The sequence below is a fragment of the Ochotona princeps genome, chromosome 2 (assembly GCF_030435755.1).
Source record: "Ochotona princeps isolate mOchPri1 chromosome 2, mOchPri1.hap1, whole genome shotgun sequence".
NCBI lineage: Eukaryota > Metazoa > Chordata > Mammalia > Lagomorpha > Ochotonidae > Ochotona > Ochotona princeps.
Window position 1 is genome coordinate 1374474 of NC_080833.1, and position 22430 is coordinate 1396903.

The 22430-nt window shown below is 61.9% G+C and overlaps 1 protein-coding gene across 3 annotated transcripts in view; it reads left to right on the forward strand.

Annotated features, from left to right (window-relative positions):
* PRDM16 (PR/SET domain 16) overlaps positions 1–22430 on the forward strand; it is a 199469-nt gene that overhangs the window by 94349 nt on the left and 82690 nt on the right. For all 3 annotated transcript variants that reach the window (XM_058674429.1, XM_058674432.1, XM_058674435.1), the window contains exon 3: positions 7722–7772. In XM_058674429.1, the coding sequence (XP_058530412.1) occupies positions 7722–7772 (51 nt within the window). The remainder of the gene's footprint in view (positions 1–7721; positions 7773–22430) is intronic.

Consider the following 22430-nt stretch of genomic DNA (forward strand, 5'->3'; position numbering starts at 1 on the left):
GGTGGTCCTGGGAGAGACCAACCCCCCCAAACATTGTCCCAGTCTTGCGGCGACAGAGCAGCCTGGTGCTGGTTTAAGTAAATGCAGGGGCCAGCAAGGGTGGAGGCTGATGGATGCTGCCACCAAATGTGTTCTGGGGTGGGCACCCCACTTCCGAGGGCCTGGGTCCCCTCTTGACAGCCTGGCCTCCCCTCAGCTTTGCCCTTGACTTACTGTCACCCAGTGCAGGCTCTGCAAGGCAGCACGTGGCTCCAGGGCTTAGGCCCCCAGCCTCACATGGGAGGCCTGGGTTGAGCCCCCAATCCCTTGGCACTGAGCTGGCCTGGCTCCTGGCGTTGCGGGCACTTGGGAAGTAGACCAGCAGATGGGCACTTGCTGGCCGTCTCCAACAAGTGATAATTACATCATTCACAAACAAGGTCCACAGACCCTCCCCCCCCCCCCGGGCCTCTGCTCCCGCTGGTTAGGGTCCACAGATCCAGCCGGGGGGCTCCCCCGGGCCTCTGTTCCCGCTGGTTAGGGTCCACAGATCCAGCCGGGGGGATTCCCCGGGTCTCTGTTCCCGCTGGTTAGGGTCCACAGATCCAGCCGGGGGGCTCACTTCCTGCTGCCCACGTCCAGGGTCCTGCGAAGAACCCCTCCAGGTCCATTCGTGCCACACACTGCATCCTTCAGTCTGCCAAGTGTCCCTGTCACACGGTGGTAATAATAGTAATAATGATATGATGATAATAGTAGCAATGATAAGAAGGTAATAATAGCAATGATTTGGTGGTAATAATAGCAATGATTTGGTGGTAATAATAGCAATGATTTGGTGGTAATAATAGCAATGATTTGGTGGTAATAATGGTAATATGGTGGTAATAATAGTAATAATAATATGATAATACAAACACTAATAATAATAATACCATGTTGGTTGCAGTAATGATATGATGGCAATTATGATGAAAGGCTAGAAGACATGTTTGGAGGTGCGGGGATGGCGTAGGTGGTGGTGACAGTTAAGGGTGCGTCCTAATCTCTCCAAACTCAGGGTGCAGGTGTCAACGGCCACTGTTGGTACGTCCAGCATCCCTCAGTGCAGTGGTTTATAGAACATTCTGCAGAACCCGTTAGCGTCCCCTAATCAGATGTTGCTCTCAAAATGTGCACCTGTGAGCCCTGAGTGTGCCCTCAGTGAGCCCTGAGTATGCTCTCAGGGAGCCCTGAGTGTGCCCTCAGTGAGCCCTGAGTGTGCTCTCAGTGAGCCCTGAGTGTGCCCTCAGTGAGCCCTGAGTGTGCACCTGTGAGCCCTGAGTGTGCCCTCAGTGAGCCGAGTGTGCTCTCAGTGAGCCCTGAGTGTGCCTTGAGTGTGTGTCTGTCAGCCCTGAGTGTGCACCTGTGAGCCCTGAGTGTGCCCTGAGTGAGCCCTGAGTGTGCACCTGTGAGCCCTGAGTGTGCCCTGAGTGATCCCTGAATGTGCACCTGTGAGCCCTGAGTGTGCCCTCAGTGAACCCTGCGTGTGCTCTCAGTGAGCCCTGAGTGTGCTCTCAGTGAGCCCTGAGTGTGCTCTCAGTGAGCCCTGAGTGTGCACCCGTCAGCCCTGAGTGTGCCCTGAGTGTGTATCTGTCAGCCCTGAGTGTGCACCTGTCAGCCCTGAATGTGCACCTGTGAGCCCTGAGTGTGCCCTGAGTGTGCACCTGTCAGCCCTCAGTGATCACCTGTCACCTGGCACACTTGGATCCCTGCCTCTTTATAGCCCTTGCAAGAGTCCGGATGAGTTTAGCCCCTACACGCAGCCCAGAATCGTGGCCAGCGGCCAGGAGTGACGGAGGATCCTGTCACCTGAGCATGTGGGTGTTGTGCTGGCCTTGTGCTTGGGGACCCACCTCCCTTGAGGCCCTCTGCCTCTCAGGCTCTGTGTGCCCAGAACAGGCAGTGTTGTTCCCTCCTTGACTGCACAGAAGGGGAATGGCTGAGCTTCTGGTCTAGGTCCCCTGAACCCACGACCAGCTTGTCGCAGCGTGGGGCAGGGCTTCCCCGACCCAGCTTTTGGGGGCTGAGCCCAAGTGCCTCCCTGCCCCCAACACATGACCCTCAGAGCCAGCCCCAGCTCCTTCATGATGTTGGACTTTCCCCTCTGCACCCGGGCAGGAAGCTTAGGCCGAGCTGGCAGCTCAGTGGGGCTCTCCCCTGGTCCAGGGCCTGACTCTGCCAGGAAGCACTTAGCTCAGACTTCCCTGCTAAAGCAGCGGCTACCAGGGCTCCGCTCCACCTGCCCCCTTCTCGGGCACAGTGATCTGAGCAGGCCCGGTGCTGGACACCCTGGAGGAGCAGGGGCCTGCTCTCAGGTCCACTCAGGGCAGTGGGTCCTCCCCAGCAGAGCACACTACACACAGGGAGGCATGCCAGGGAGTCTGCCCTGCTCGAGCCTGGGATCCCAGCTGTATGCCGCGTCCCCTGCCCCACATCTGAGCTCCAGACCTGGAGTCAGATGCAATGGGCTGGGGTGGCCCCGGCTGGGGCTGCCCGAGGGCCCCGCTGGGATATGTCTGTGGGGCCTGGGGAAGCCTCTGGGCAGCTGGCATGACAGCCAGGTCCACTCCAAGCCAGGTGGAGGAGCCACTGGGAGAGCAGGAGGCACCTAGCTGTGGTGTTGCTATGGGAACCAGCCCTGGAGGATGCCCAAACTCAGTGTCCACAAGAAGGGTCACAAGGAGGGTCTTCTCCCTCCGCTCCTCCCAGCAGAGACCACCCCACACCTCAGATGCCTCCTGTAGGCCCAGTGCCCAGTGTGGTGCCCGCATGCCTGGCTCAGCTCTCCCGTGCTGGTCTACAGCAGCAGCCAAGGCATTGACCCCACCATGGGGCAACACAGGTGGATGGTGGGGGACACGGAGGGAAGAAGGGGGCGATCCCACCTGCCCCTCTGAGAGGTCGCAGTAGCAGCACCACGCAGGGGAGCTGCAGGACGAGGCGCTGCCCTCCCTCCTGGCCCCTGTGTCCAGCGTCCTCACCTCTCTGGGCTCGGCTGCCGTCAGCCCAACACCTCAGCCTCCTTCATCTTGGGGCCACCCCGGTTCCCACGGGGACTCCGTGCTACCCATGACTGCCCTGTGGTTTCTCGTGTGTGTGTGTGTGTGTGTGTGTGTGGATGGCAGGAGGAGCTGGTCCACTTTCTTTGCCCCAGAGCAGCTCACGCGGGGCTGAGCCTGGGTGGGAGATCTTCCAGGTGTGTCCATGGCGGTATGGAGGGAGCCCAGGGCAGGGTCTGCGTGGGGAGGACGATGGTGGACGGCGCGCTCAGCTGCCGGCGTGCACGTTGCTCCCGGTGCGGGCAGGCGGCAGGGCCTGGCTGGGAGGTGGCCATCTTGCAGGCTTAGGTGGAACTGCTCAGCACGTGTGCGACGGACCTGCTGGCACGTCCAGGGGCCCCGGTGGCCGGAACAAGGCAGAGGGCCCCGCTGCACCCCATGGGGCCCGTGAGGCTGGAGCTCGGGGCGCCACGGTTCTCTTGTTGGGTGTGAGAGGCACTCCCTGCTGTCCGCGCGTGGGCTGGTCCACGCTGGCCACCCGTGGGGCTCGGGAGGGTTGAATGCCCCCGGCTCTGGGGAGTAGAGTTCCCATTGACTTGAAGGAACTGAGACGTGTCTGTCTGGGCCTCCAAGTTGCCTACAGCGTCCAAGGCCCTGGAAAGAAATCACTTCTGCTGGTTCAAACGCGGCCAAGCCGTTTTTTTTGTTTTTTTTTTTTCCTTTAATGCAAAAAAACAAATAAATATTGCCCCGCGCCCGGCTGCAGCTCAAGGGTTTGTGTCAACACCACTAAGCCCTGGCTTTGCAGCGGGGGCCTCCACACCCTCCCCGGCCCCGCCTGGCTGCCAGCTCCGGCCGCCGGGAGCCCCTTTTCCGGGAGCGTGCTGGCCAGCGCTGCAGGGCGAGGCCCAGGCGGGAGGGCCCAGCATGCCGCATCCCCTACTTGATTCCGGAGGCAGGTCTCCAGTCGCTTGGGGGGCATACCCGCCCCAGCTCTTGCCTCTTGTTGAGGCTCAAGGATGCCCAGGACAGCCCCCCACACGCACCCCAAGAGGAAACCCAACCTCACCATCACAGTCACAGTCACGCAATTCATGCCACAGAAACCAAGGTCAGACTTGTTCTTTGCAATTCCTGTCTTGGGGCACCAGCTCGAGTCCTGGCTGCCCCACTTCCCATCCAGCTCCCTGCTGACGTGCCTGGGAGGACAGCAGGGGATGGCCCAAGTGCTTGGACCCCGCCCCTGTGTGGGAGACCCTCATGGAAACCCTGACCATCTGGGCTGTAAACCGCCGGGTGCAAGATCTCTGCCTGCCACTCTGCCTTTCAAATAAACAAATCTTTTAAAAAAATTCAGGGCCTGGTGCAGTAGCCTAGTGGTTAAAGTCCTCGCCTTACATAAGCTGGGATCCCATATGGGCACCAGTTCTAACCCTGGCAGCCCCGCCTCTGATCCAGCTCCCTGCCTGTGGCCTGGGAAAGCAGTCGAGGACAGCCCAAAGCCTTGGGACCCTGCACCCATGTGGGGGACCCAGAAGAGACTCCTGACTCCTGGCTTCAGATCAGCTTGGCTTCTGCCATTGCAACCACTTGGGGAGTGAATCAACAGATGGAAGATCTTCGCTCTGTCTCTCTCCTCTCTGTATATCTGGCTTTCCAATAAAAATAGATAAATCTTAAAAACAAAATAACTCCATCCTTCCAGAAAAGGACAGGTAGCAGGCAAGTCGGGCAGCACCCTGATGTCCCACCATCTCCAGGGACAGCATGGCGAGGCTTGGGGCCCGGACAGGAGCTGGGCAAGCGAGGGCTCCATGCCGCTCTCCCTCCTGCCACAGCCAAGCACCCTGCACCCTCTGTCTGCCATTCCCTTCCTTTTCCCACCAGCGGAGGCCTAGGGTGAGCGCTTGGTCAGTTCTGGACTCGTCGAACCACCTGGAGCTGGGCAAGCAGGGGGCGGCTGTGAGCCAGGGGCCCGTGGGCCCGGCAGGCGGCACTGTGGCCCTCTGCCTGCCATGCCCGGGGCAACCCCCTCCCGCTCCAGGTGCTCCCATAACAGACCCCTGCGAAGGGCGAGCAGCCCGCTGGGCGCCTTTGGTGGTGCCGCATGGCGAGCTGGCAAGCCGCAAGAGCTGAGATGCCCTGTGATGCCGGCTCCTCACCGGCTTTCCAGAGAACAGAGGGTATTGATTTTAAGAGTCAGAAACACTGTTTTGGCCAACTGCACTTAGCTAAAACCTGGCACCGACGCCTGCGAGAGGAGCTAAATGCCGGAGGTCAGACCTTGATTTTTGGCGAAAACACGGAATCAAAACACACCTAATACCCCTGTTTGGATGCGGCGGCGAGTCGGGAGCCCGACTGTGCTGCCAGCCCTCCGGCGGCCAGCATGCGTGTGCCGCGGCCACATGAAGAGGATCAGAGCGCAGGGGCCAGGCCAGCGGGAAGCAGGCTCCAAGGCTCCCGGAGGAAGGGAGGGCAGCCGGCGGGCCCTCCAGCCGAGGGCAGTGGCCGGAGAGGTGCTCCGTGCCAAAGGGCAGCCATGCGAGCCCCTGGGGCGCAAAGGACACCGCTCTCCTCAAAGCCCCCTTCCTGTGGATGCCCAAAACCCTTGGGGTGCCTGTAACCGAACAGGCTACCCGTGTGCTCCCAGCTGTGGCCCACAGCTATGCCATGGGGGGCGCCCTCCCTGTCCACCCCCTGAAGCTCCCCAGGTCGGGGCTGGGGTAGGTGGCCGACTCTAAGTGTCTATGAGCAAGTGTAAAAAGCCCGGAGCCGAGGCTGCTGCCCCGGGCACGCACCAGGCCCGACGGCCGTCCGCTGTGCTGTCCCACAGCCCAGGCCCCTCTTTCCCCAGAAGGGGGAGAGGCGGCTGGAGCAGCCACGCCCATGTGGCCACTGCTGGGGCGCTGACACAGGACTGTGGCTCTGGGCCAGAGGACACAGCAGGCCTGGGCGGTGGCCACCTGAGATAAGGGTTGGCAGAGTGGGCACTGGGCTGTGCGTCTGCCCACAAAGGGCCTGCTGTGTCCTGGGTGTGGCAGGAGGGTTGGAGCTGGCCGGGTCTAGAGCACACGTGTCCTGTTGGGCAGTGCCCAAGGCCTCCTGAAGACGCAGGAAGAGCTGCTCTGGGTGACCCCGCCACCGGGCCACGGGCCTGTGGGAGCCACCTGGGGCCCCAGCCCAGGGATCCGGCGGCCCAGGGATCACAGTGGCCCCCATGTGGCAGTCCAGCTGCACTTGCTCCCAGGGTCTGGGCTTCAGCCCCCAAACAGGGAGGTGCGGCCATGCCCGAGTCGGGGAGGGTGCACCTTCGGGAGGTGGGGAGTCTTAGGAGATGAAACCCCCCCCACTGGCCAAGCTCCAGCTGCTCACCCTGGCCACTGAGGCAGCAGGAGGAGCTAACCCCAAGGCCAACAGACATTGGGGAACAGCACGTGGGGGTGCCCCTGCCACCAAGTTGCCAGGATCTCTGAGGGCTTCCAGGGGCCCTCGGGGGACACTCAAAGGATGGTCAGCCCTGTGGACGTGGGGAGGGTGGACACTCCGCTTCTGTCTCCCATTGGTGGAGGCTGCCATTCATGGCGGTGCCCTGCGGGGGTGGCACTCCAGCGGCCTCATTGCAGCGGCAGACGCCAGCGTGTACACCGCCCCCAAACAGTGCCCGTAGCACCACGTGTCTTGGTACAGGCATCCCCAGCGCCCCACTCAGGTGACTGCCAAGAGTCACAGCCCGTGGCTCAGCCTTCCTTGCTGGTGGACGTGGCTGTTGGGCAGGCAAGCAGGAGATGTAGGGGCCCATGCGTCAGCCGTGGTCACCACAGCAGGGCAGGGGGCAAGGCTGGCTACTGGGCTGGAGTTGCAAGAAGGAGCCGTTCTCCTGGTGGTCTGTCGCCTGCAGGTGCACCTGAGGGACACAAACAGAGCAGCATCTGTCTGCAATGCAAACTGGCCCCGCCCACGCAGGGCCCAAGGCGCCTGCCCTGCCGGCTGCACTGTGCAGGGTCACAGCTCTCTCCTTGGTGTCGGGGCCTTCCTGGAAGCCTGGGGCTTTTCTGGGATCCAGGCGGCCAGCCTCGTCTCCACGGGGACTCTCCCCTCACTGGGCTCCCGGAGGCCGGGGTGAGGCAGCTGCCCTTGGTTCCTGTGGCCCCCAGAGCAGGGCAGCTGTGAGTTGGAGCACAGCACCAGGAGGCCTCATGGCGGCCATGTCCCAAGCACTGCCCCCAAGGGACAGGAAAGGCCCAAGCTGCTGACACCGCTGGGTGTGAGAGGGGTCCTCATAGACCCCCTCCTGGCCTGGTTCTTCTGCAATCCCAGCACCACAGCTTCCTGCCTTCCCCTGGGCACCCCACCCGGATGCCAGACTTCACTAGTCGCCGTTAACATGCTACCACATGCAGACCCCAACCCTCTGTCACACCCCAACTCCCGGGCTCTGCCTTCCTGAACCCCAACAGGCAGAGCCCGAATCTCCCCCACCACTGACCTCTCCAGCGACAAATGGCCTCAGGCAGGGTCCCCCAAAATGGAAGAAGGTCCCCACCCCATCTCCCAGGGCCCAAGTGCATCCCAGGCTGTGGCCTATCTCCTGGGCAGTTTCCAGGGCAGGGAGTTTCGGGCCCCAGGTAGCGTCTGGGCTGGACTGTGGGAAGACACAGCTCCCGTCGGACGCTGATGCCCCTCCCCGCTGTCTTACAGCACGTGCTGGCAGAGGTGGACGCGTCCCCGCAGGAGAGCTGCATCCGGAAGGTAGGCCAGCGGCCAGGGCCTCGGAGTGACGGGATGACGGGCGTCATAGGCCGGCTCAGGCCGACCCACCGGGTGCCGGTCTGGGTGCCGGAGCAGCAGCAGAGCGGGTCTGGCTACTGAGCTCACAAGACCGCGCCTTTGGCGGCCTTGCCCAGTGTGCTGGGTGCTCACCTGAGGAGATGAGAGGAAGGAGGGAGGGAGGTGGCATTGCTGCAGTGTGCGCCAGACCGGGGACTCCTCTCCCAGGAGGGCTGGGAGCGGCTTCGGGGAGCCCAGGAGGGCTGGGTGCGGCTTCGGGGAGCCCAGGAGGGCTGGGAGCGGCTTCGGGGAGCCCAGGAGGGCTGGGTGCGGCTTCGGGGAGCCCAGGAGGGCTGGGAGCGGCTTCGGGGAGCCCAGGAGGGCTGGGAGCGGCTTCGGGGAGCCCAGGAGGGCTGGGTGCGGCTTCGGGGAGCCCAGGAGGGCTGGGTGCGGCTTCGGGGAGCCCAGGAGGGCTGGGAGCGGCTTCGGGGAGCCCAGGAGGGCTGGGAGCGGCTTCGGGGAGCCCAGGAGGGCTGGGTGCGGCTTCAGGGAGCCATGCTTGTTTTGCTGGTGGATGGCCGGCAAAGCTGGTTGTTGGAAATCAACCCCCAAAACCCCAGGGATTCCTCACAGAGTGGCACGCACACACCCCCAGTGGTGGACATCCACCCAGCCGGGCATCTACAGTGTGCACCCACGCAGCTGGGCAGGACACAGGAAAGGCACACAGCAGGCCAGAGACCACTGGTAAACCTTGACCACGCCCCAGAGGAGGTCAGCTTCACCCTGCTTGCATACACACACAGTTTGTACCACACTTGTGATCTGATGTTGGGTTGGGGATTTTCCAGTAGAATTAAAACAGCACCCCTTCCCTGGTGCCCAGCAAAGCAGGAGGTGGTGGCTGGCTCCCTGGGGTGACAAGCCCACTCCCGGGCTTGGGATCCTGTCCTGCGGCTGCCTCGATGTCAGAGTCACAGCCGGGCCTGCAAGTCTGACCGTGCTCGTGGCCAGCAGGGGGGCCTGGGCAGGGCTGCGCTGAGGACTCATCTCCAGAGAACGCCCGCTGGGCAGGCTGGGGCACTGGAGGGGGCAGAGGGCTGTGGGTGGAGCTGCTTATAGGGGCCAGGGCAGGGGACATGGCAGGGCTGTGTGTGGGGACAGGGCAGGGCTGTGCGTGGGGACAGGAGACAGGGCAGGGCTGTGCGTGGGGACAGAGGACTGTCCAGGGGACCAGGCAAGGCTGTGTGTGGGTCAGGGGACTGGCAAGGGACCTGGCTGGGTGGTACACTGGGGACACAACCTGCCCCTTCACTTCAGATTAGACTGAGAGAAAACGGTGCCACGTGGACCATTGCCTAAGCTTGTGTGGCACCGTGGAGGGCCTCTGGCCACCAAATGGCCACACTCAGCTGCCCCGCAGGGCAGCCCAGGCCTCGTTCCCTCTGTGGCGCCGGCTCCGTGGGGTCTTTGCGCCACTACTGCCTCTCAGAGTTAATGCACATCTTCCAGCAGTGCAAGGGGGACGCTGAGACGTCCTGGCCGGGCCTCCAAGCCTTGCGGCATGTCCAGGCCCCACGGTCAGCAGCCTGTGGGCAGCTCTGGCATGCTGCCTTGTTGGGTGCACATGTGATCTGTGCAGCCCTGGGCTGTCCGGGGCTCAGTCTGGGGGTGGGGTGGGGTGGAGGAGTGGCTGAGCTGGGGCTTACAAGGGGCGGAGTGTCTACTGGGTGGGTGGGGCATGTCCTCCCAGGCCCAGGGGTCAAGGCAGAGGATCCAGAGGTCAAGTGTGCATTTAAAGGGCCATGAGAAGGCAAGTCCTGGGTGGACACAGCGGGGACAGACTGACCATCACCCATGCTGCTTGTGATGAGGCTGCCCGTCACACAGCCAGCAGGACCATGGAGTCCCCTGGGGACCCCCACCACTGCCTCGTCAGACCATGGCAGGCACCTGCAGGCTGAGGGGTCTGTAACTAGCCCCAGCCCAATGCTGCCAGAGCTTGGAGATGGCGTGGGAGGGTCGAAGCAGCCTGGCCCCCTCTCCAGCATGCCCTGCTCCTGGCGCCAGGAGGTGGCCGGGGGCGCCCGGGGCTTCCCTGGGGAGCAGCTGATGCGCCACCTGAGGTCCATTTGTGCCATGATCTGTCCAGCTGCTCACTGAGCTGGGATGGGATCCGCCCCAGGGTGTGGGGCTGCCCTTCCAGGGCTGGTTCAAGGTCACATTGGTGCCGCCAGAAACCTAAACCTGGGGCAGATAGATGTTCACCCGGCATCGAACGCCAGCGCCCCATATCCGGGTACCTGGGTCCATTCCCTCGCTGCAGCTCCCAGGAGGCAGCCGCGGTCCCTGCCCTCACCTGAGACATGGTGTCCCGGGCACCCGACTTCCACACTGCTCAGTGCTACTGGCACAGACATTTCCGGGAGCTATTGGCACCTGCGAGATCTCCCTCTGCCTCTGAAATCAGCAATGCGCAACACCCTCCCCCAAAGCCTAAACCTGCTGCTGGGGAGCTGGGGAGCTGGGGCCTGAAGCCAGAGCGTCACACCGACCTCCCAGGCCAGAGAATGGCGGGTCCTCACCGCCTCCCACTTGGGCTCCCTTCTTCCCAAATGTAGCTCCTCCCAAGCAACAGCTGTGGGAATAAAGCTGCACACACAGCACCTGCAGGAGAGGGAGGAAGCTCTGGGCTTGGGTCCCGGAGGCGGAGTCGGGGAGCTGGGGCCTGGGTGGGGAACTCTGCTCCTCGGTGATGGGCTTGGGCTGTGGCCACAGCGGCACATAGACGCGGGGGCGTGGGCGAAGCCGCCTCTAGGGTCTCAGTATTTGGGAGGCAGTTGCTCAAGTGGTCCTAGGGGTGAGGGGGCTGGAACCCCCATGCGGTGCGCTGGAGCCTGCGCATCCTCTACTCTGCTCAGGTCCCAGGTAGGAGCCCGCCCGCAAAGAGGCGGAGCTGCTGCGGCTCTGGAGTCCCCTCCCCCGCGCCTCCCCATACCCTGCACCTCTTAGCGCACCCCCTCAGCCCGTCCCCCTCGTCCTCCATTCCGCTCATTCGCCGCCCCCACCCAACCTCCACCCAACCTGCAGTGGCCAGCCGCGCTCCGGCGCCCTGGCCGCGACAGCCCTGTGCGCGTGCCCAGGCGCGCGTGGTCGCCACTTGCGCGGCAGGTCCTGCTGCTCGAGGTGCTGTGGTCCAGCCTGCCCTGGCGGCGACTCTATTTAGTCTGTTTGCTTAGAGGGGCAGCCGGGTCCTGGAGAGCCGGCGTCTGCGGGAGATAACCGAGCCCGTCCATCCATCACTAGGCGTGCAGCTCCCTGGAGAGCTGCGTGGAGCCGTAATGAAAAGGCTGGGGAAGAGGCTTTGGGGACGGATCAAGAGCTGTGTTAAGGGCACGCAGAAAATAGATGGAGGACATTATCAAGGCTCAATGGCCACCTTATCAAAATCCAATAGGATAGACATTTGGCAGAAGGCTTAAATGTATTCTTTCACTTTCCAGAGGGCTCAGGTTTATCCGTTAACAGGAGCGTAGTCCACCAGAGAGATGGTATCGGCCGAGGAATTCTGATCCAATCTCCGGGCGATCGGCGCGGGCACACACGCCCGGCCCTTGCTTTGTAGCGCCTCATGTTGTTTTCTTTGCCGGCTCGGAGGGAAGCAGGTGCTAATGTTGGACAACCACGGAGAAGGCCCAGACAAAAGGGAGTTTTTTCTTCCGGCTTTTTATCCTCCCTCCCTCTCCCCAAAATAAATCGGGGGGGGGGAGGATAGCATCAGTGGAATGAACCCCAAGGGACCAGGGGCTGGGCCACTTTGCAAACCTAGAGACACAGCCACACCAGCCCGCCCCGGGCGAGCGCGGGGAGGCCAGAGGCTTAGCGCAAAGTCAAAAATAAATAGAGCTCATCGAGTCTGGCCTGCAGAGGCACGCTGCCATAAATCTCTCCCACCCGTGATTACTGCGTGCAAAATGCTACAGGTCATAAAAGCCGTCCGACAGGCCGGCCTCCCGCTGCCTGGACGCTGACGGAGTGATGCGTGGGCTAATCTGTGAGATGATGACCATGTGCATGTCAGGACTCCGGGCTGTCCCACGGGGCTGTTTCCCGGTCTGGCCAGGGCTAATGCTGGTGGGAACAGAAGTCCTCTGGGGCCGCCAGCGCTTGCTTGGAGCAGGGCTGGAGAGCCCTGGCAAGGGTGGGGGCCTGCTCCACATCCCCACCAAGCTGTGCCTGGCCACAGCCTGGCCGCATGGGCTTGGCTCCATGCAGCTCAGGGCGGGTGTCAAACTCCCTGGTTGTGTTGTGGAGCGAGCAGGAGGGCTGTGATGCCAGGCCTCCCCCACAGCCGTTCCTGGGTCCACACAGCTGTGTGCTGTGTGGTGAGTGGCAGCCAGTCACCTGCAGGTGTGCCACGGTTAGTGGCTTTTAATAGAAGGGGCTCCTAGCCCTAAGCGCCCCCAATTAGGAATTTGCATGTGGCCTCAGGCCTGTCTTGATGACATCAGAGTGTGTCTAGCTGCCCCCGAGACAGGCCGAGTTGATTTTGATAATCTGGGGCTGAAAAGAGGGGCTGGGTCGCAGGAAAGCTGCAGACAAAAGGCGGCCCCGGGCTGAGAGCCCTCTGCCGACGTCTCCGTCCCATTGTCTGGGGTCGCCAGGAAAGGAGCGGAGTCCATTAATTCAGTGAATGAACACAGGGCAGTCAGTCCCCTCCGAGAGCAAGAATGTTGAGGTCAGCTTCGGTTGCCATGGAAACTAAGTACTCCTAAGAAGTTTGCAGTCTTGATTCTGCTGAATCAAAGCTTGCCAAGTGCAGAGGTGTGAGGTGGCCAGAACGTCGGGGCGGGCAGCCTGCCCCGCCCCTGCCAGCGGGCCCCCACCCCCACCCCGGACGGCCGTCCGGCTGGCCACGAGCTCAGCTTCCTCTGTGCCCAGGCAGACATCAGGTGAGGGAGGGGCCCCTGCTGGACTCTGACCCTCCCCCACCTCCATCACCTGGACTAGCCCCTTGGCCCCTCCCCCGTGCTGATAAGGGTGACTAATGGCCTATGGGGCAGCCCTGGCCTGGTGACAGTTTTATGCGTGTGACCTTTTCGCCTCCCTGCCTTGGAAACAGGTGGACTCTGCTCAGCCACCCGCTACCTGGGCCAGGGGATCCCACAGACAAGCTTTGCCATCAGACCAGGCCTGCAGGAGGCAGTTCCCTCCTTTCCTGGGGCAGGGCAGGGCTGGGGGCAGGGCAGCGTGAGGCAGGGGGGCGTGAGGCAGGGCTGGGGCAGGGCAGCGTGAGGCAGGGGGGCGTGAGGCAGGGCTGGGGCAGGGCAGCGTGAGGCAGGGGGATGGTCAGGCGAGTGACATGCCGGATTTCCTTCTCAGTGGGAGAATTGTTTGGGACGCTCCAGGATGAGCCTCCGGGGCAGCTTGGGGTGGGAACCCCAGAGATGGCATCCAGGATGCAAAACCAAGGGACTCTGGGAACCAGGGATACCCCCCCTCCGCCAATCTCAGCAGAGTGGCACAGGGGCCTGACCGTGCAGGCCCTGGGGGCAGCAAAGCCCTATGGTTGGCACAGGGTGCAGATGTTCAGATTCCAAGAGACCCTTCTAAGTGTAGTCACAGTGTGTGTGTCACACGGCCTGCGTTACCACAGTGTGCGTGTCACACGGCCCACTGCGTTAGAATGGTGTGGACCCACCCTAGCATGGCAGCCGTGTGCTGCCAGAGGGTGCCTGCATGGGCAGTGACATGAGGCAGCCCGGTTCCAGGAGGGGGTGTGGACCCACCAGGTTCCAGGCTGAACCCAGGAGTGGCGGGGTCAGTCAGCATCCTGCCCACTGCAGCAGGCTTCCAGGAGCAGGTGGCACTACAGGGGTATATTACTAACTGTCAGTACTAGCAGAGGTGCAGGTAGTCCCCCAGGGCAGGCTGATGGAGAAGGGCAAGGCCGGAAACCATGAACAGAGCACACAACATCACCACAGGGAGGCTGAGGGGTCACCACGGAGAGGGGCAGCCTGGGGACTCCTGGGCTGAGGCTGTGACCCTGCAGTTGTGGGCAGCTGTCACTTTAAACTCTCTGCAAACCCAGAGTGTTGCATGCAAGGGTGGACTGCCAGGGTGATCCCTGTACTCAAGATGGCAACAGTGTGTCAGTAGGGCCTCCTCAGTTGCAGCCATGGTTCCTAGTGCTTCTTCCTGGTCAGCAAGCCAGCGCCCAGGGCGTGTGCAGGGTGGAGCCAGGGTCATGCTAGAGTGTGCCTGCCACTCATTCTCCAAACCTACAATGGCTCTGAAGAATTAAAAAGTCATTTTAAAAGGGTTTGCAAAGGGAAGTGCATCTCATGAAACCCATGCATCCACATAAAGGCGAGACAGTGATGGTGATGATGGTGATGATGATGGTGATGATGATGATGGTGGTGATGATGATGATGGTGATGATGATGATGGTGATGGTGGTGATGGTGATGGTGATGATGGTGATGGTGATGAAGGTGATGATGGTGATGGTGATGATGGTGATGGTGATGGTGATGATGGTGATGGTGATGATGGTGATGGTGATGGTGATGATGGGGATGGTGATGATGGTGATGGTGATGATGGTGATGGTGGTGATGGTGATGGTGATGATGATGATGATGATAATGGTGATGATGGTGATGATGATGGTGATGATGATGATGATGGTGATGGTGATGATGGTGATGGTGATGATGGTGATGATGATGGTGGTGATGGTGATGATGGTGATCATGATGGTGATGATGGTGATGGTGATGATGGTGATGATGATGGTGATGGTGATGGTGGTGATGATGATGGTGATGGTGATGATGATGGTGATGGTGGTGATGATGATGGTGGTGATGGTGATGATGGTGATGGTGATGATGATGATGGTGGTGATGATGATGATGGTGGTGATGATGGTGATGGGGATGATGGTGTTGATGATGGTGATGATGGTGATGGGGATGATGATGATGGTGATGATGATGGTGACAGTGATGGATTGACTTGCTTCAGCAGACACAATCCTGACGGGTGACCAAGGTCCCCAACAGAGGGCGTCCTGCGAGGGGCTACGAAAGCTCCAGGAGCTGCAGCTTTGTCTCCCTGACAACAAGCGGCCCCAAACTGAGCAGTCTTTACTTTGGGGCCTTGACTTCTGAGTTGACACAGGGTAGACCAGTTGCAGCCCCTTCAAGCTCACAGGTTGAGGGTGCCCCAGCGGTCAAGACCCAGAACTGTGCAGCAGACATGGGAGTTTGAGCAGGAAACCTACCAGAAAATGCAACAAGCAAATTTGTCCATGTCCCCGCTCCAGCCCTGGGAGGTGACCAGGGAAGCAGGCCTGGGGACGTTGCTAAGAAATACAGGACTTCCTGAAAGATAGCAGGGGTTGGAAGATGTGACCGAGCCTTCCTGTTGAGGAGTGAGGCTGCTGGGCCAGGGCACTGGTAGTGCAAACACTTGGCCTCATGCTGCAGGCCCCTGCTGCGCCCCTCTGATAAGCCCCTCTGATAAGGCCTGGCAGGGCAAGAAGGCTGGGGGCCTCCACAGAGTCTCTTACACAGCAGCCTGGGCCCCTCCCCACCACCCCCAGGAAACAGATTGAATCCAGGGGCCCCCATGAGGACCTGCGCACACCCCAGGTAGCCTTTTGCCGGCCGCAACAGCCCAGCAGATCTGGCATTGGCTGCACGGCCTTAGTGTCCCGTCCACACTTGGAAAAGTCCCCTTGGACTTGCTCAGCCAGTGCTGTGGCCTGCCCAAGCCACCGGAGGAACACGGCTGTGGGTTTCTCTGTCCCCTTTTCTGAGCCACCACCCTGTGCCCCTGGGGCTGAGCTGGAGCCTCAGTGAGGGGCTTCAGGGGTGGAGGAGGGCTGAGCCCTCCTTGCCCATGTTGGGCCAAGGCTTCCCCAGGCCAAGGAAGGCTGCAGGCAAAGGAAGAAGGGTCAGGGATCTGCCCAGAAACACATGGCAGTGAGGGGATTTTAATCCGGGTCCCAGACAGTGTGATGCGGAGCCCCTTGTGCTGGCCCAGGACCACTCCCTGTGTCAGGGATGGGAGTGATACCCGAGGTACAAGCAGGCAGGATGTGGTGCAGAGGCAGGGCTGGCCACCAGGAGTGGGGGCGCAGTTCTGGGAGTGTCTCAGACACATGGGTCCCCTGACCCATCCTCCTGCCTGGGGCCCAGGCTGGCTCTGGCCACCACGCCCTTCAAAACCAGCAGTGATGCTGCAGGCTTCCCTCCCTACCTCGGGGTCCTCGGTGGTCTCAGGCAGAGAACACCAGGGGCACTTCCAGTGGCATCCCAACAGTGATGAGCAGGACAGCGTGAGACGGCAGGGGCCGTGCACATGAGCAGGGTACTGGCCGGAGTCAGCACAGCCCTGAAGGTCAGCCAGGCCCTTCGAGCCGCACCCACTGAGGCTGCTCCGCACGGTGTGGCATCAACCTCGCCTCGAGTCTCCTTGTTAGGTTTGCAGCTCACCAAGGACAAGGGACAGCAGGGAGGAAGAGTCTGGGCCCACTAGAGTTCCCTGGTTGGCTGTGGCCTCGCTCGGAGGTCTAGAGCACGGAGCTCAGGCCTGCTGCAAGCCCCGGCCAGCCAGAGCCACCTGTCGGGGTTGAGTTCACCACACGGGCTGGCACTGCCCCCTTGCCTTGGAGCCCCTAGAAGGAATGAGCCTGGGTACCTCTGTCAGGGGCCCCAGCTGCAGCTCCCCTCCCCAAGGCTGGCTGCAGGGGTGGGAGTGTAGGGCAGGGATGGGGTCCAGCACTGGGCAGAGACAGAAAACCAAAACGGGACACTGGAGCGAGCCGTGAGCAATAGCCACCGAGGGAGGACTTGGGCAAGAAAGGGGGCTTGCAGATGGCAGGGCTCTGACAGCCGCTGGGGACTCCAGGGCAAGGCCCCCAAGGCAGGGTGGGCAGCAGCAGCTCCCAGCCCAGGACAGGCCCAGGCGCCAAGGTCGGCACCCTGTCAGGCTGAGCCCTGAGCAGCACGAGCCATGTAACACTGCACATGGAAGGCCAGGGGCCCAAGGGCCGGGGCCTATCACCACCTTTCACCAGCTTCCCTGCAGGACGCCACACCCTGCACCACACCCACCGTGTCCCAGCCATGCAGGTCCCGGAGCTGGGGTGGCCCCGGCTCTGCTCAGCATGAGACCTAAAGTGTGCCAGGGGCAGAGGGAGCCCCCAGGCTGCGTGGGCATGGCCCTGTCTGGCTGGGCCTGGTGCACCAGAGCGGAGCTGGGGGCTGGGAGTCTTCCTTTGGGATGGAGCAGGAAGTGGACTAACACCGGGGCTGGACTCGGACAAGGGACTGACCCCAGGCAGGGCAGCAGCCCCTGGGCTGGGAGAGCCCTGGAGGAGGCCAGTGGAAGGGCCCAGGGAGTCCCAGGGGTTGGATGGTGCTTGCTGCCTGGTGTCAGGCTCATCCTGGAGAGGAGAGAAGGTGGCCAGAGGAACTTGCCCCAGGCCTGGGGCTTCTGCAGCCACAGCCTAGATGATGGTACCAGGAGAGGAGCCCTGGGGGAAGAGCGCTGGGTGTGGTGTGCCGGCACCCTCTAAGGGTCCCAGGGCCTCACCCTCTGTGAACTCCTCCTGCCAAGTCCCCTCTGCTGCGGGGGTGTGGGACCACCTCGTCTTGGCCCATGGCCCCTTGCAGCCGACAGCTAGGGCAGTGGTGGCATCCAGGCACCTGTCTGCTGACTGCTGCTCCGTGTGGAATGCGCCCCCCGCGAGGTGCCGGCGTGCTGCTCGGCCGGTGGCGAGAAATTAATAAAAGTGGGATTTTCTGCCATGCTGGCCTCTGACATCTTAATCTTTATTAAAGACACGTCGCCATCCACCAAGGTAGCTGCCGCAGTCAGGTGCCTGGGAAGCCCGCAGCTGTGGTCGAGGGCAGCCCGCGCATGCTGGCACCTCCTCCCGGCATAAGTCTTTCATGCCCACCTCGCTGCCCAGCAAGGCCAGCAGAGCTGCTCAGGGTGGTGTAGGAGTTGCCCTGGGTCTGCCCCCGAAGCAGGGTCTCTGTCCAGCTCTCCTCGCAGGACAGCGGTCAGCCCAAGTGTCCTTTGGCCATGATGCCTCTACATCTGCCTTGTTGTAGAACATTCTATTGGCCTGGAAGGAGGCCGTGGACCCGTCTTCCTCTCCCCATGGCCCCAACAGACCCAACTGCTGTTCACCTCTTTGGGTGTGCCCGTCCATGGCTTGCTGGTGGCCTTTGTCCCATCTCAGACATCCGTCCGTGGTGTCCCTGCTCATGATGTCATGTCACCTGAGGAGAGACCCGGGGTGCCTCCCCCGACCAGTCATGCTGCTGGGCGTGTCCGCAGGCCAGGGCCCTGTCTTCCTAACTCCTGAGTGAGATCCCTCAGCGGTTCTGTGGGGTTCCGTGGGGGCTCCGTGTTGCTGAGTCACTCACAAGCAAGAAGGGGCTGGGCAGCAGGTGACCTCTGGACCCAGCCTGGTCCCCTTGTTCAGGACAGCTGCAGCAGCCCCGCCCGCCCCCGTGTGTCCCCAGAGCTTGGAGGTGGGGAGGGGGATCCCCAGGAGAGACCCGCCTACGGCTGGGCAGGGGATCTGGGGGTGTGGCGCCTACCCAGCCCAGCTCACGGTTGGACCCGTGTGTGAGCACGCAACGCTGAGGCTGCCCTGCGGCGCACAGGCCCAAGATGGTGCGCGAGGAAGTGTGTTTGTCATCCGCTAAGCCACCGGGGAAGGGCACAGTCTGTCACTCTCCAGGCAATTAGGATAATTAAAAAAGAAAGCGTAGTGGGTAAACACACTCCAGGATTGTGACCCCTTAATTAATGGACTACGGGGAGAAATTACCACGGCGGCAAGATAATTAACACACACACTTAGCAGAGCAGGCCAGGCTGCGAGGAGGGCCCGGCCCCTGCTAGGACACGCAGCTTGGACGGGGTGGGAAGCCGGGGTAGGGGACAGACCTGCCAGCCTGGGGTCCCTCCCTCCCTGGACGGCCCCATGGCAGCCCTGTTACCTCCATGGCAACCGCTCAGTCTCCTTGTGGTGGGGTACAGGGCCACTCCAGGCATGTTGGGCACCCCAGTCCTCCTGGGAGCCCCGTCCCAGAACCTCTCAGCCTGGAGACACTGCCAGACGGCTGCCTGACTGCCCAGGAGCCCTGCGCCAATGTCTGTTGCTAGAACCCTGGGCCTCACAGCCCTTGGGGCAGTCATGGGTGGCGTGGATTGGCTAATAAATCGCTTCCAGCCTGTGAGCAGGAAATGGACCCTAGGCCCGAGCGGGCAGGAGGAGGGACCCCGGGCTATCCTGGAACTAAGGGCCCATTCGGTCCAGAGGACGAAGCCAGGGTGCCCTTGGAGGAAGGAGGGACAAGCCGCCCCCTGCCACAGGCACAGGCCTCAGGGGTGACCTTAGGTGTCAGAAGGTGGCCGTCCAGGCCTTGGACCCAAGCAGACCGCCCCAACCCCCTCGTACTTGCTCTAGAGCCAGCCCGCAACTGCCACCCAAGTCATGTCCAGGGTCTGAACCGTGTCCATGCCCGCAGGGCACCCGGGACCAGGTCCAGCCACAAGACACACCCTCCCAGCCCCAAGAGCACTTGTCGGCTGCCAGCCCAGGCCAGAGCAGGTGTCTTCACGGGTGGCAGCTTCCAGCAATTTCCAGATAGCCTGTGGACAGGAAGTGCTGGGGCTCTGAGGTCTGTGGGGCAGGGCCAGCCCTTGCTCTGGGCCAGGAACCAGCTGCGCATGGAGTGCAGTGTGCTCACTGCCCTCCGGGGGCAGGGCCCCACCCAGCCTGTTCTCATCTAGAATCTTCCATGAGGACAGCGGCACAGCAGAGCCCATGGGTGTTGAAGGCATTGGGGGTCCCTACAGGGGACTCCAGGGGCGGCCTGGAGGGGGAGGTGTGGTGGGCAGGATCCTGTGGCAGAGCAGAGAGGCCTGCATCCGGCCCCAGAGAAGGGGCAGTTCGCACAGAGCAGACAGCCTGCGCCGAGCCTGGGGCCATGGGGCTCCAAGGGGTGCCAGGGCTGGGTGGGCTGCACAGCGGGAGACTGTCAGGGGTCCCCAAGGACACACAGGCGGGCTGGTGCTGAAGGACCATGGTGACCCAGCCAAGGGCTGGGGACCCTCTCAAGTCGGGGTGCTGGGGACACGCTCAACCTCAGACCCATGTGGGAAGCCCTCCAGCTCTGTGAGAGAGAGACCCTGGGCACAAGCAGCGAGGACCGTGTCACTTTGACACTCTGACAAGCCCCCCAAAGCAAGCCCACTGGACTCCAGTCCACCCTGGGGAAATCCTGTGTGCCACTTCTGACCCCTCCTGCGGCCCTGGACCCCTCCTCTTCCCCTGGGAGCGGCGAGGGGCCGCAAAGGTGTGTGGTTGTCAGAGGGGCTGGCCTGGGCTGCAAGTTCCGATGGCGCAGAAGCCCCCTTCCAGGACAGCAAGGATCCCGGAGGGGCAGGTGGGGACCAAGGCCTCCCCCGACACTGGCTTCTGTCTCAGGTTGGGCGCTGCGTCCCAGGGCACCTGCCTGGGGTCGGAAGAGCCAGCGCTGCTCGAAGGATCACTCGGGGTGCAGTGAGGGGACCCCACCCACGTGCACTGTGGCCTGGCGCAGGGCCGAGAGCTGCCCTGGGCTGTGGGGGTGCACACACGTGTGTGTGCATGTGCTGTGACTGTGGACATGCGTCTGCACCGTGAACACGAGTGAGCGTGTGTGTAGGTGACACGTGAGTGAGTGTGTATGCATCTCTGCACACACGGGTGAGTGGGCGTGCACACGCGTGTGTCCATCCCCGGCGCCCCCTCCCTGTACACTCCTTGAGCAGGCAGCGAAGCTTCAAGAGCCCCCGAAAGTGAAACAGCCACATCCATCTTTGATTAATGAATCGGGATGGAGATTTTTAACTAATTGCGTACATTAAATGCAGAGTCGCCCGGGAGGGAAGGGGGCCGGGGACTCGCACGAGACACTTTTCAAAGCTCCCCTCTCAGGAAGTACCTTCCGGATTGACCGTAATGGCCACCCTCGCTTGCCAAAACGCGCCGCCCTAGCAGGTACCTCTCATCACGCGTGTCTGAAATGGTACCTAAATGAGTTAGCAATAAAACGGACTCAGGCCGAGCAGTGGGGGCCCCCATTAATCTCGGGTTAATCACTAAAGAGGTGCCATTCACTTTTCTTAAGAAGTCACATTTTTCTCCCTTTGCTGGCGACCAGATTTCATAAAGTAACATATTTCTAATGAAAGGTCTCTGCTTGAATTAAACCCCGAAGGTTTATGCAGATTTCGCGTCTGATTACTGCTGGCATGGGCTCTTAGCCGGCTGCGGAAGGAAGGGCCCGCGTGAAAGGGCCTCAGCGTGTAGTTCATAATATTCTTTGAAGTAAAATAGTGCACTTGCGCTTAGTGGCTTTAATCAGCCCTGACTTTTGATAGTCAAACAATAGCTAATTACAGTAGCACCTGCCTCGCGGGCCCTGTCACGGGGGCTCCTGCTGGAGCGAGCCCTTGTTCTCCAACCCGCATGCTTATTACAGGCTGCACCGAGGACCAGAGCTGACACTCAGCGAGTTGGGTCGCCATTAGCAAGGGCTTATTTGGCCGCCGCGTGGCTGGCTTTCCCGTTCCATCCTTTCCCCCTTTTATGTTTTCGGGGGCCAGCACCCTTTCCTTTGGGGATGTGCTGTTCAGCCATGCCGGCCTGAGGGCTGAGAAGTTCTGCTGTGGCCGCCCGGCACCCACCTGGGCTGGCAGCAGCCGGGCAGAGGTGCATGGGCTCCCGGCGCCCGTGAGAGACAAGCGTGTTTTCAAAGAAACAGAGCCGGGCCGGGCACAGACAGCTGGCTGCCCCGAGGCTCTTGGCTTGCCGTGACTGCTGCCTTGAAATGAACCGCACTCTCAGCTCACGGCCGCCGGACCGATCCAACTGTTGGCTGTCACCGGGCAGACCCTGGCTTCCTGCTGATGAAGGCGGTGGGCACCATGGCCCGGGCACAGGAGGACTGACTGTCTCCCCTCTGCCCACCCCAGAGGACACTGAGCGGGAGGCGGGCAGTCCAGCTCTAGCGCCAAGCATGCCCCAAGCACAAGGCTGGCCCCAACCCCCCTGCTGCAGGTGTATGCTGCCTATGTTTGGGGGTCAGATGCCCTTTGACCTACATGCAGGGCAGTGCCCAAGTTGGGCGGGTGGGAGGCCGTGGCCCCTGGGTGGTGGCTGGCCACTTCCCAGCGGTCTGCCCTCCTCCTCTCATAGGGACAGGATGGGGTGGGGTACTCCAGGGCCCTCTTGAGCCACCTGCTTTGCAGCCAAGACAAAGGTTCCCTTTCGCTGCGGTCACCCACGGGGCCACTTCCCTTCCGCCTGCCTCTGTCTCTGCAGCACGCCCCGTGTTGATACTCCCCATGGCCAGACCTGGCTTGCACAGGCCTCGAAGGGGGGTAGGGCAGGTGTCTTCTCCTGGAGCCCCATCTGCGGACGCGCCCTGCAGTGGAGCCGCCGGCCAGAGAAGAGCTCCACTGGTCCTGTCTGGGGCAGCAACCTCTGTGGGCGTCATGCCTGGGATGTGGCCTCTCCTGGACAGAGAGCAGAGGGGGCCAGCCAGCTCCCCA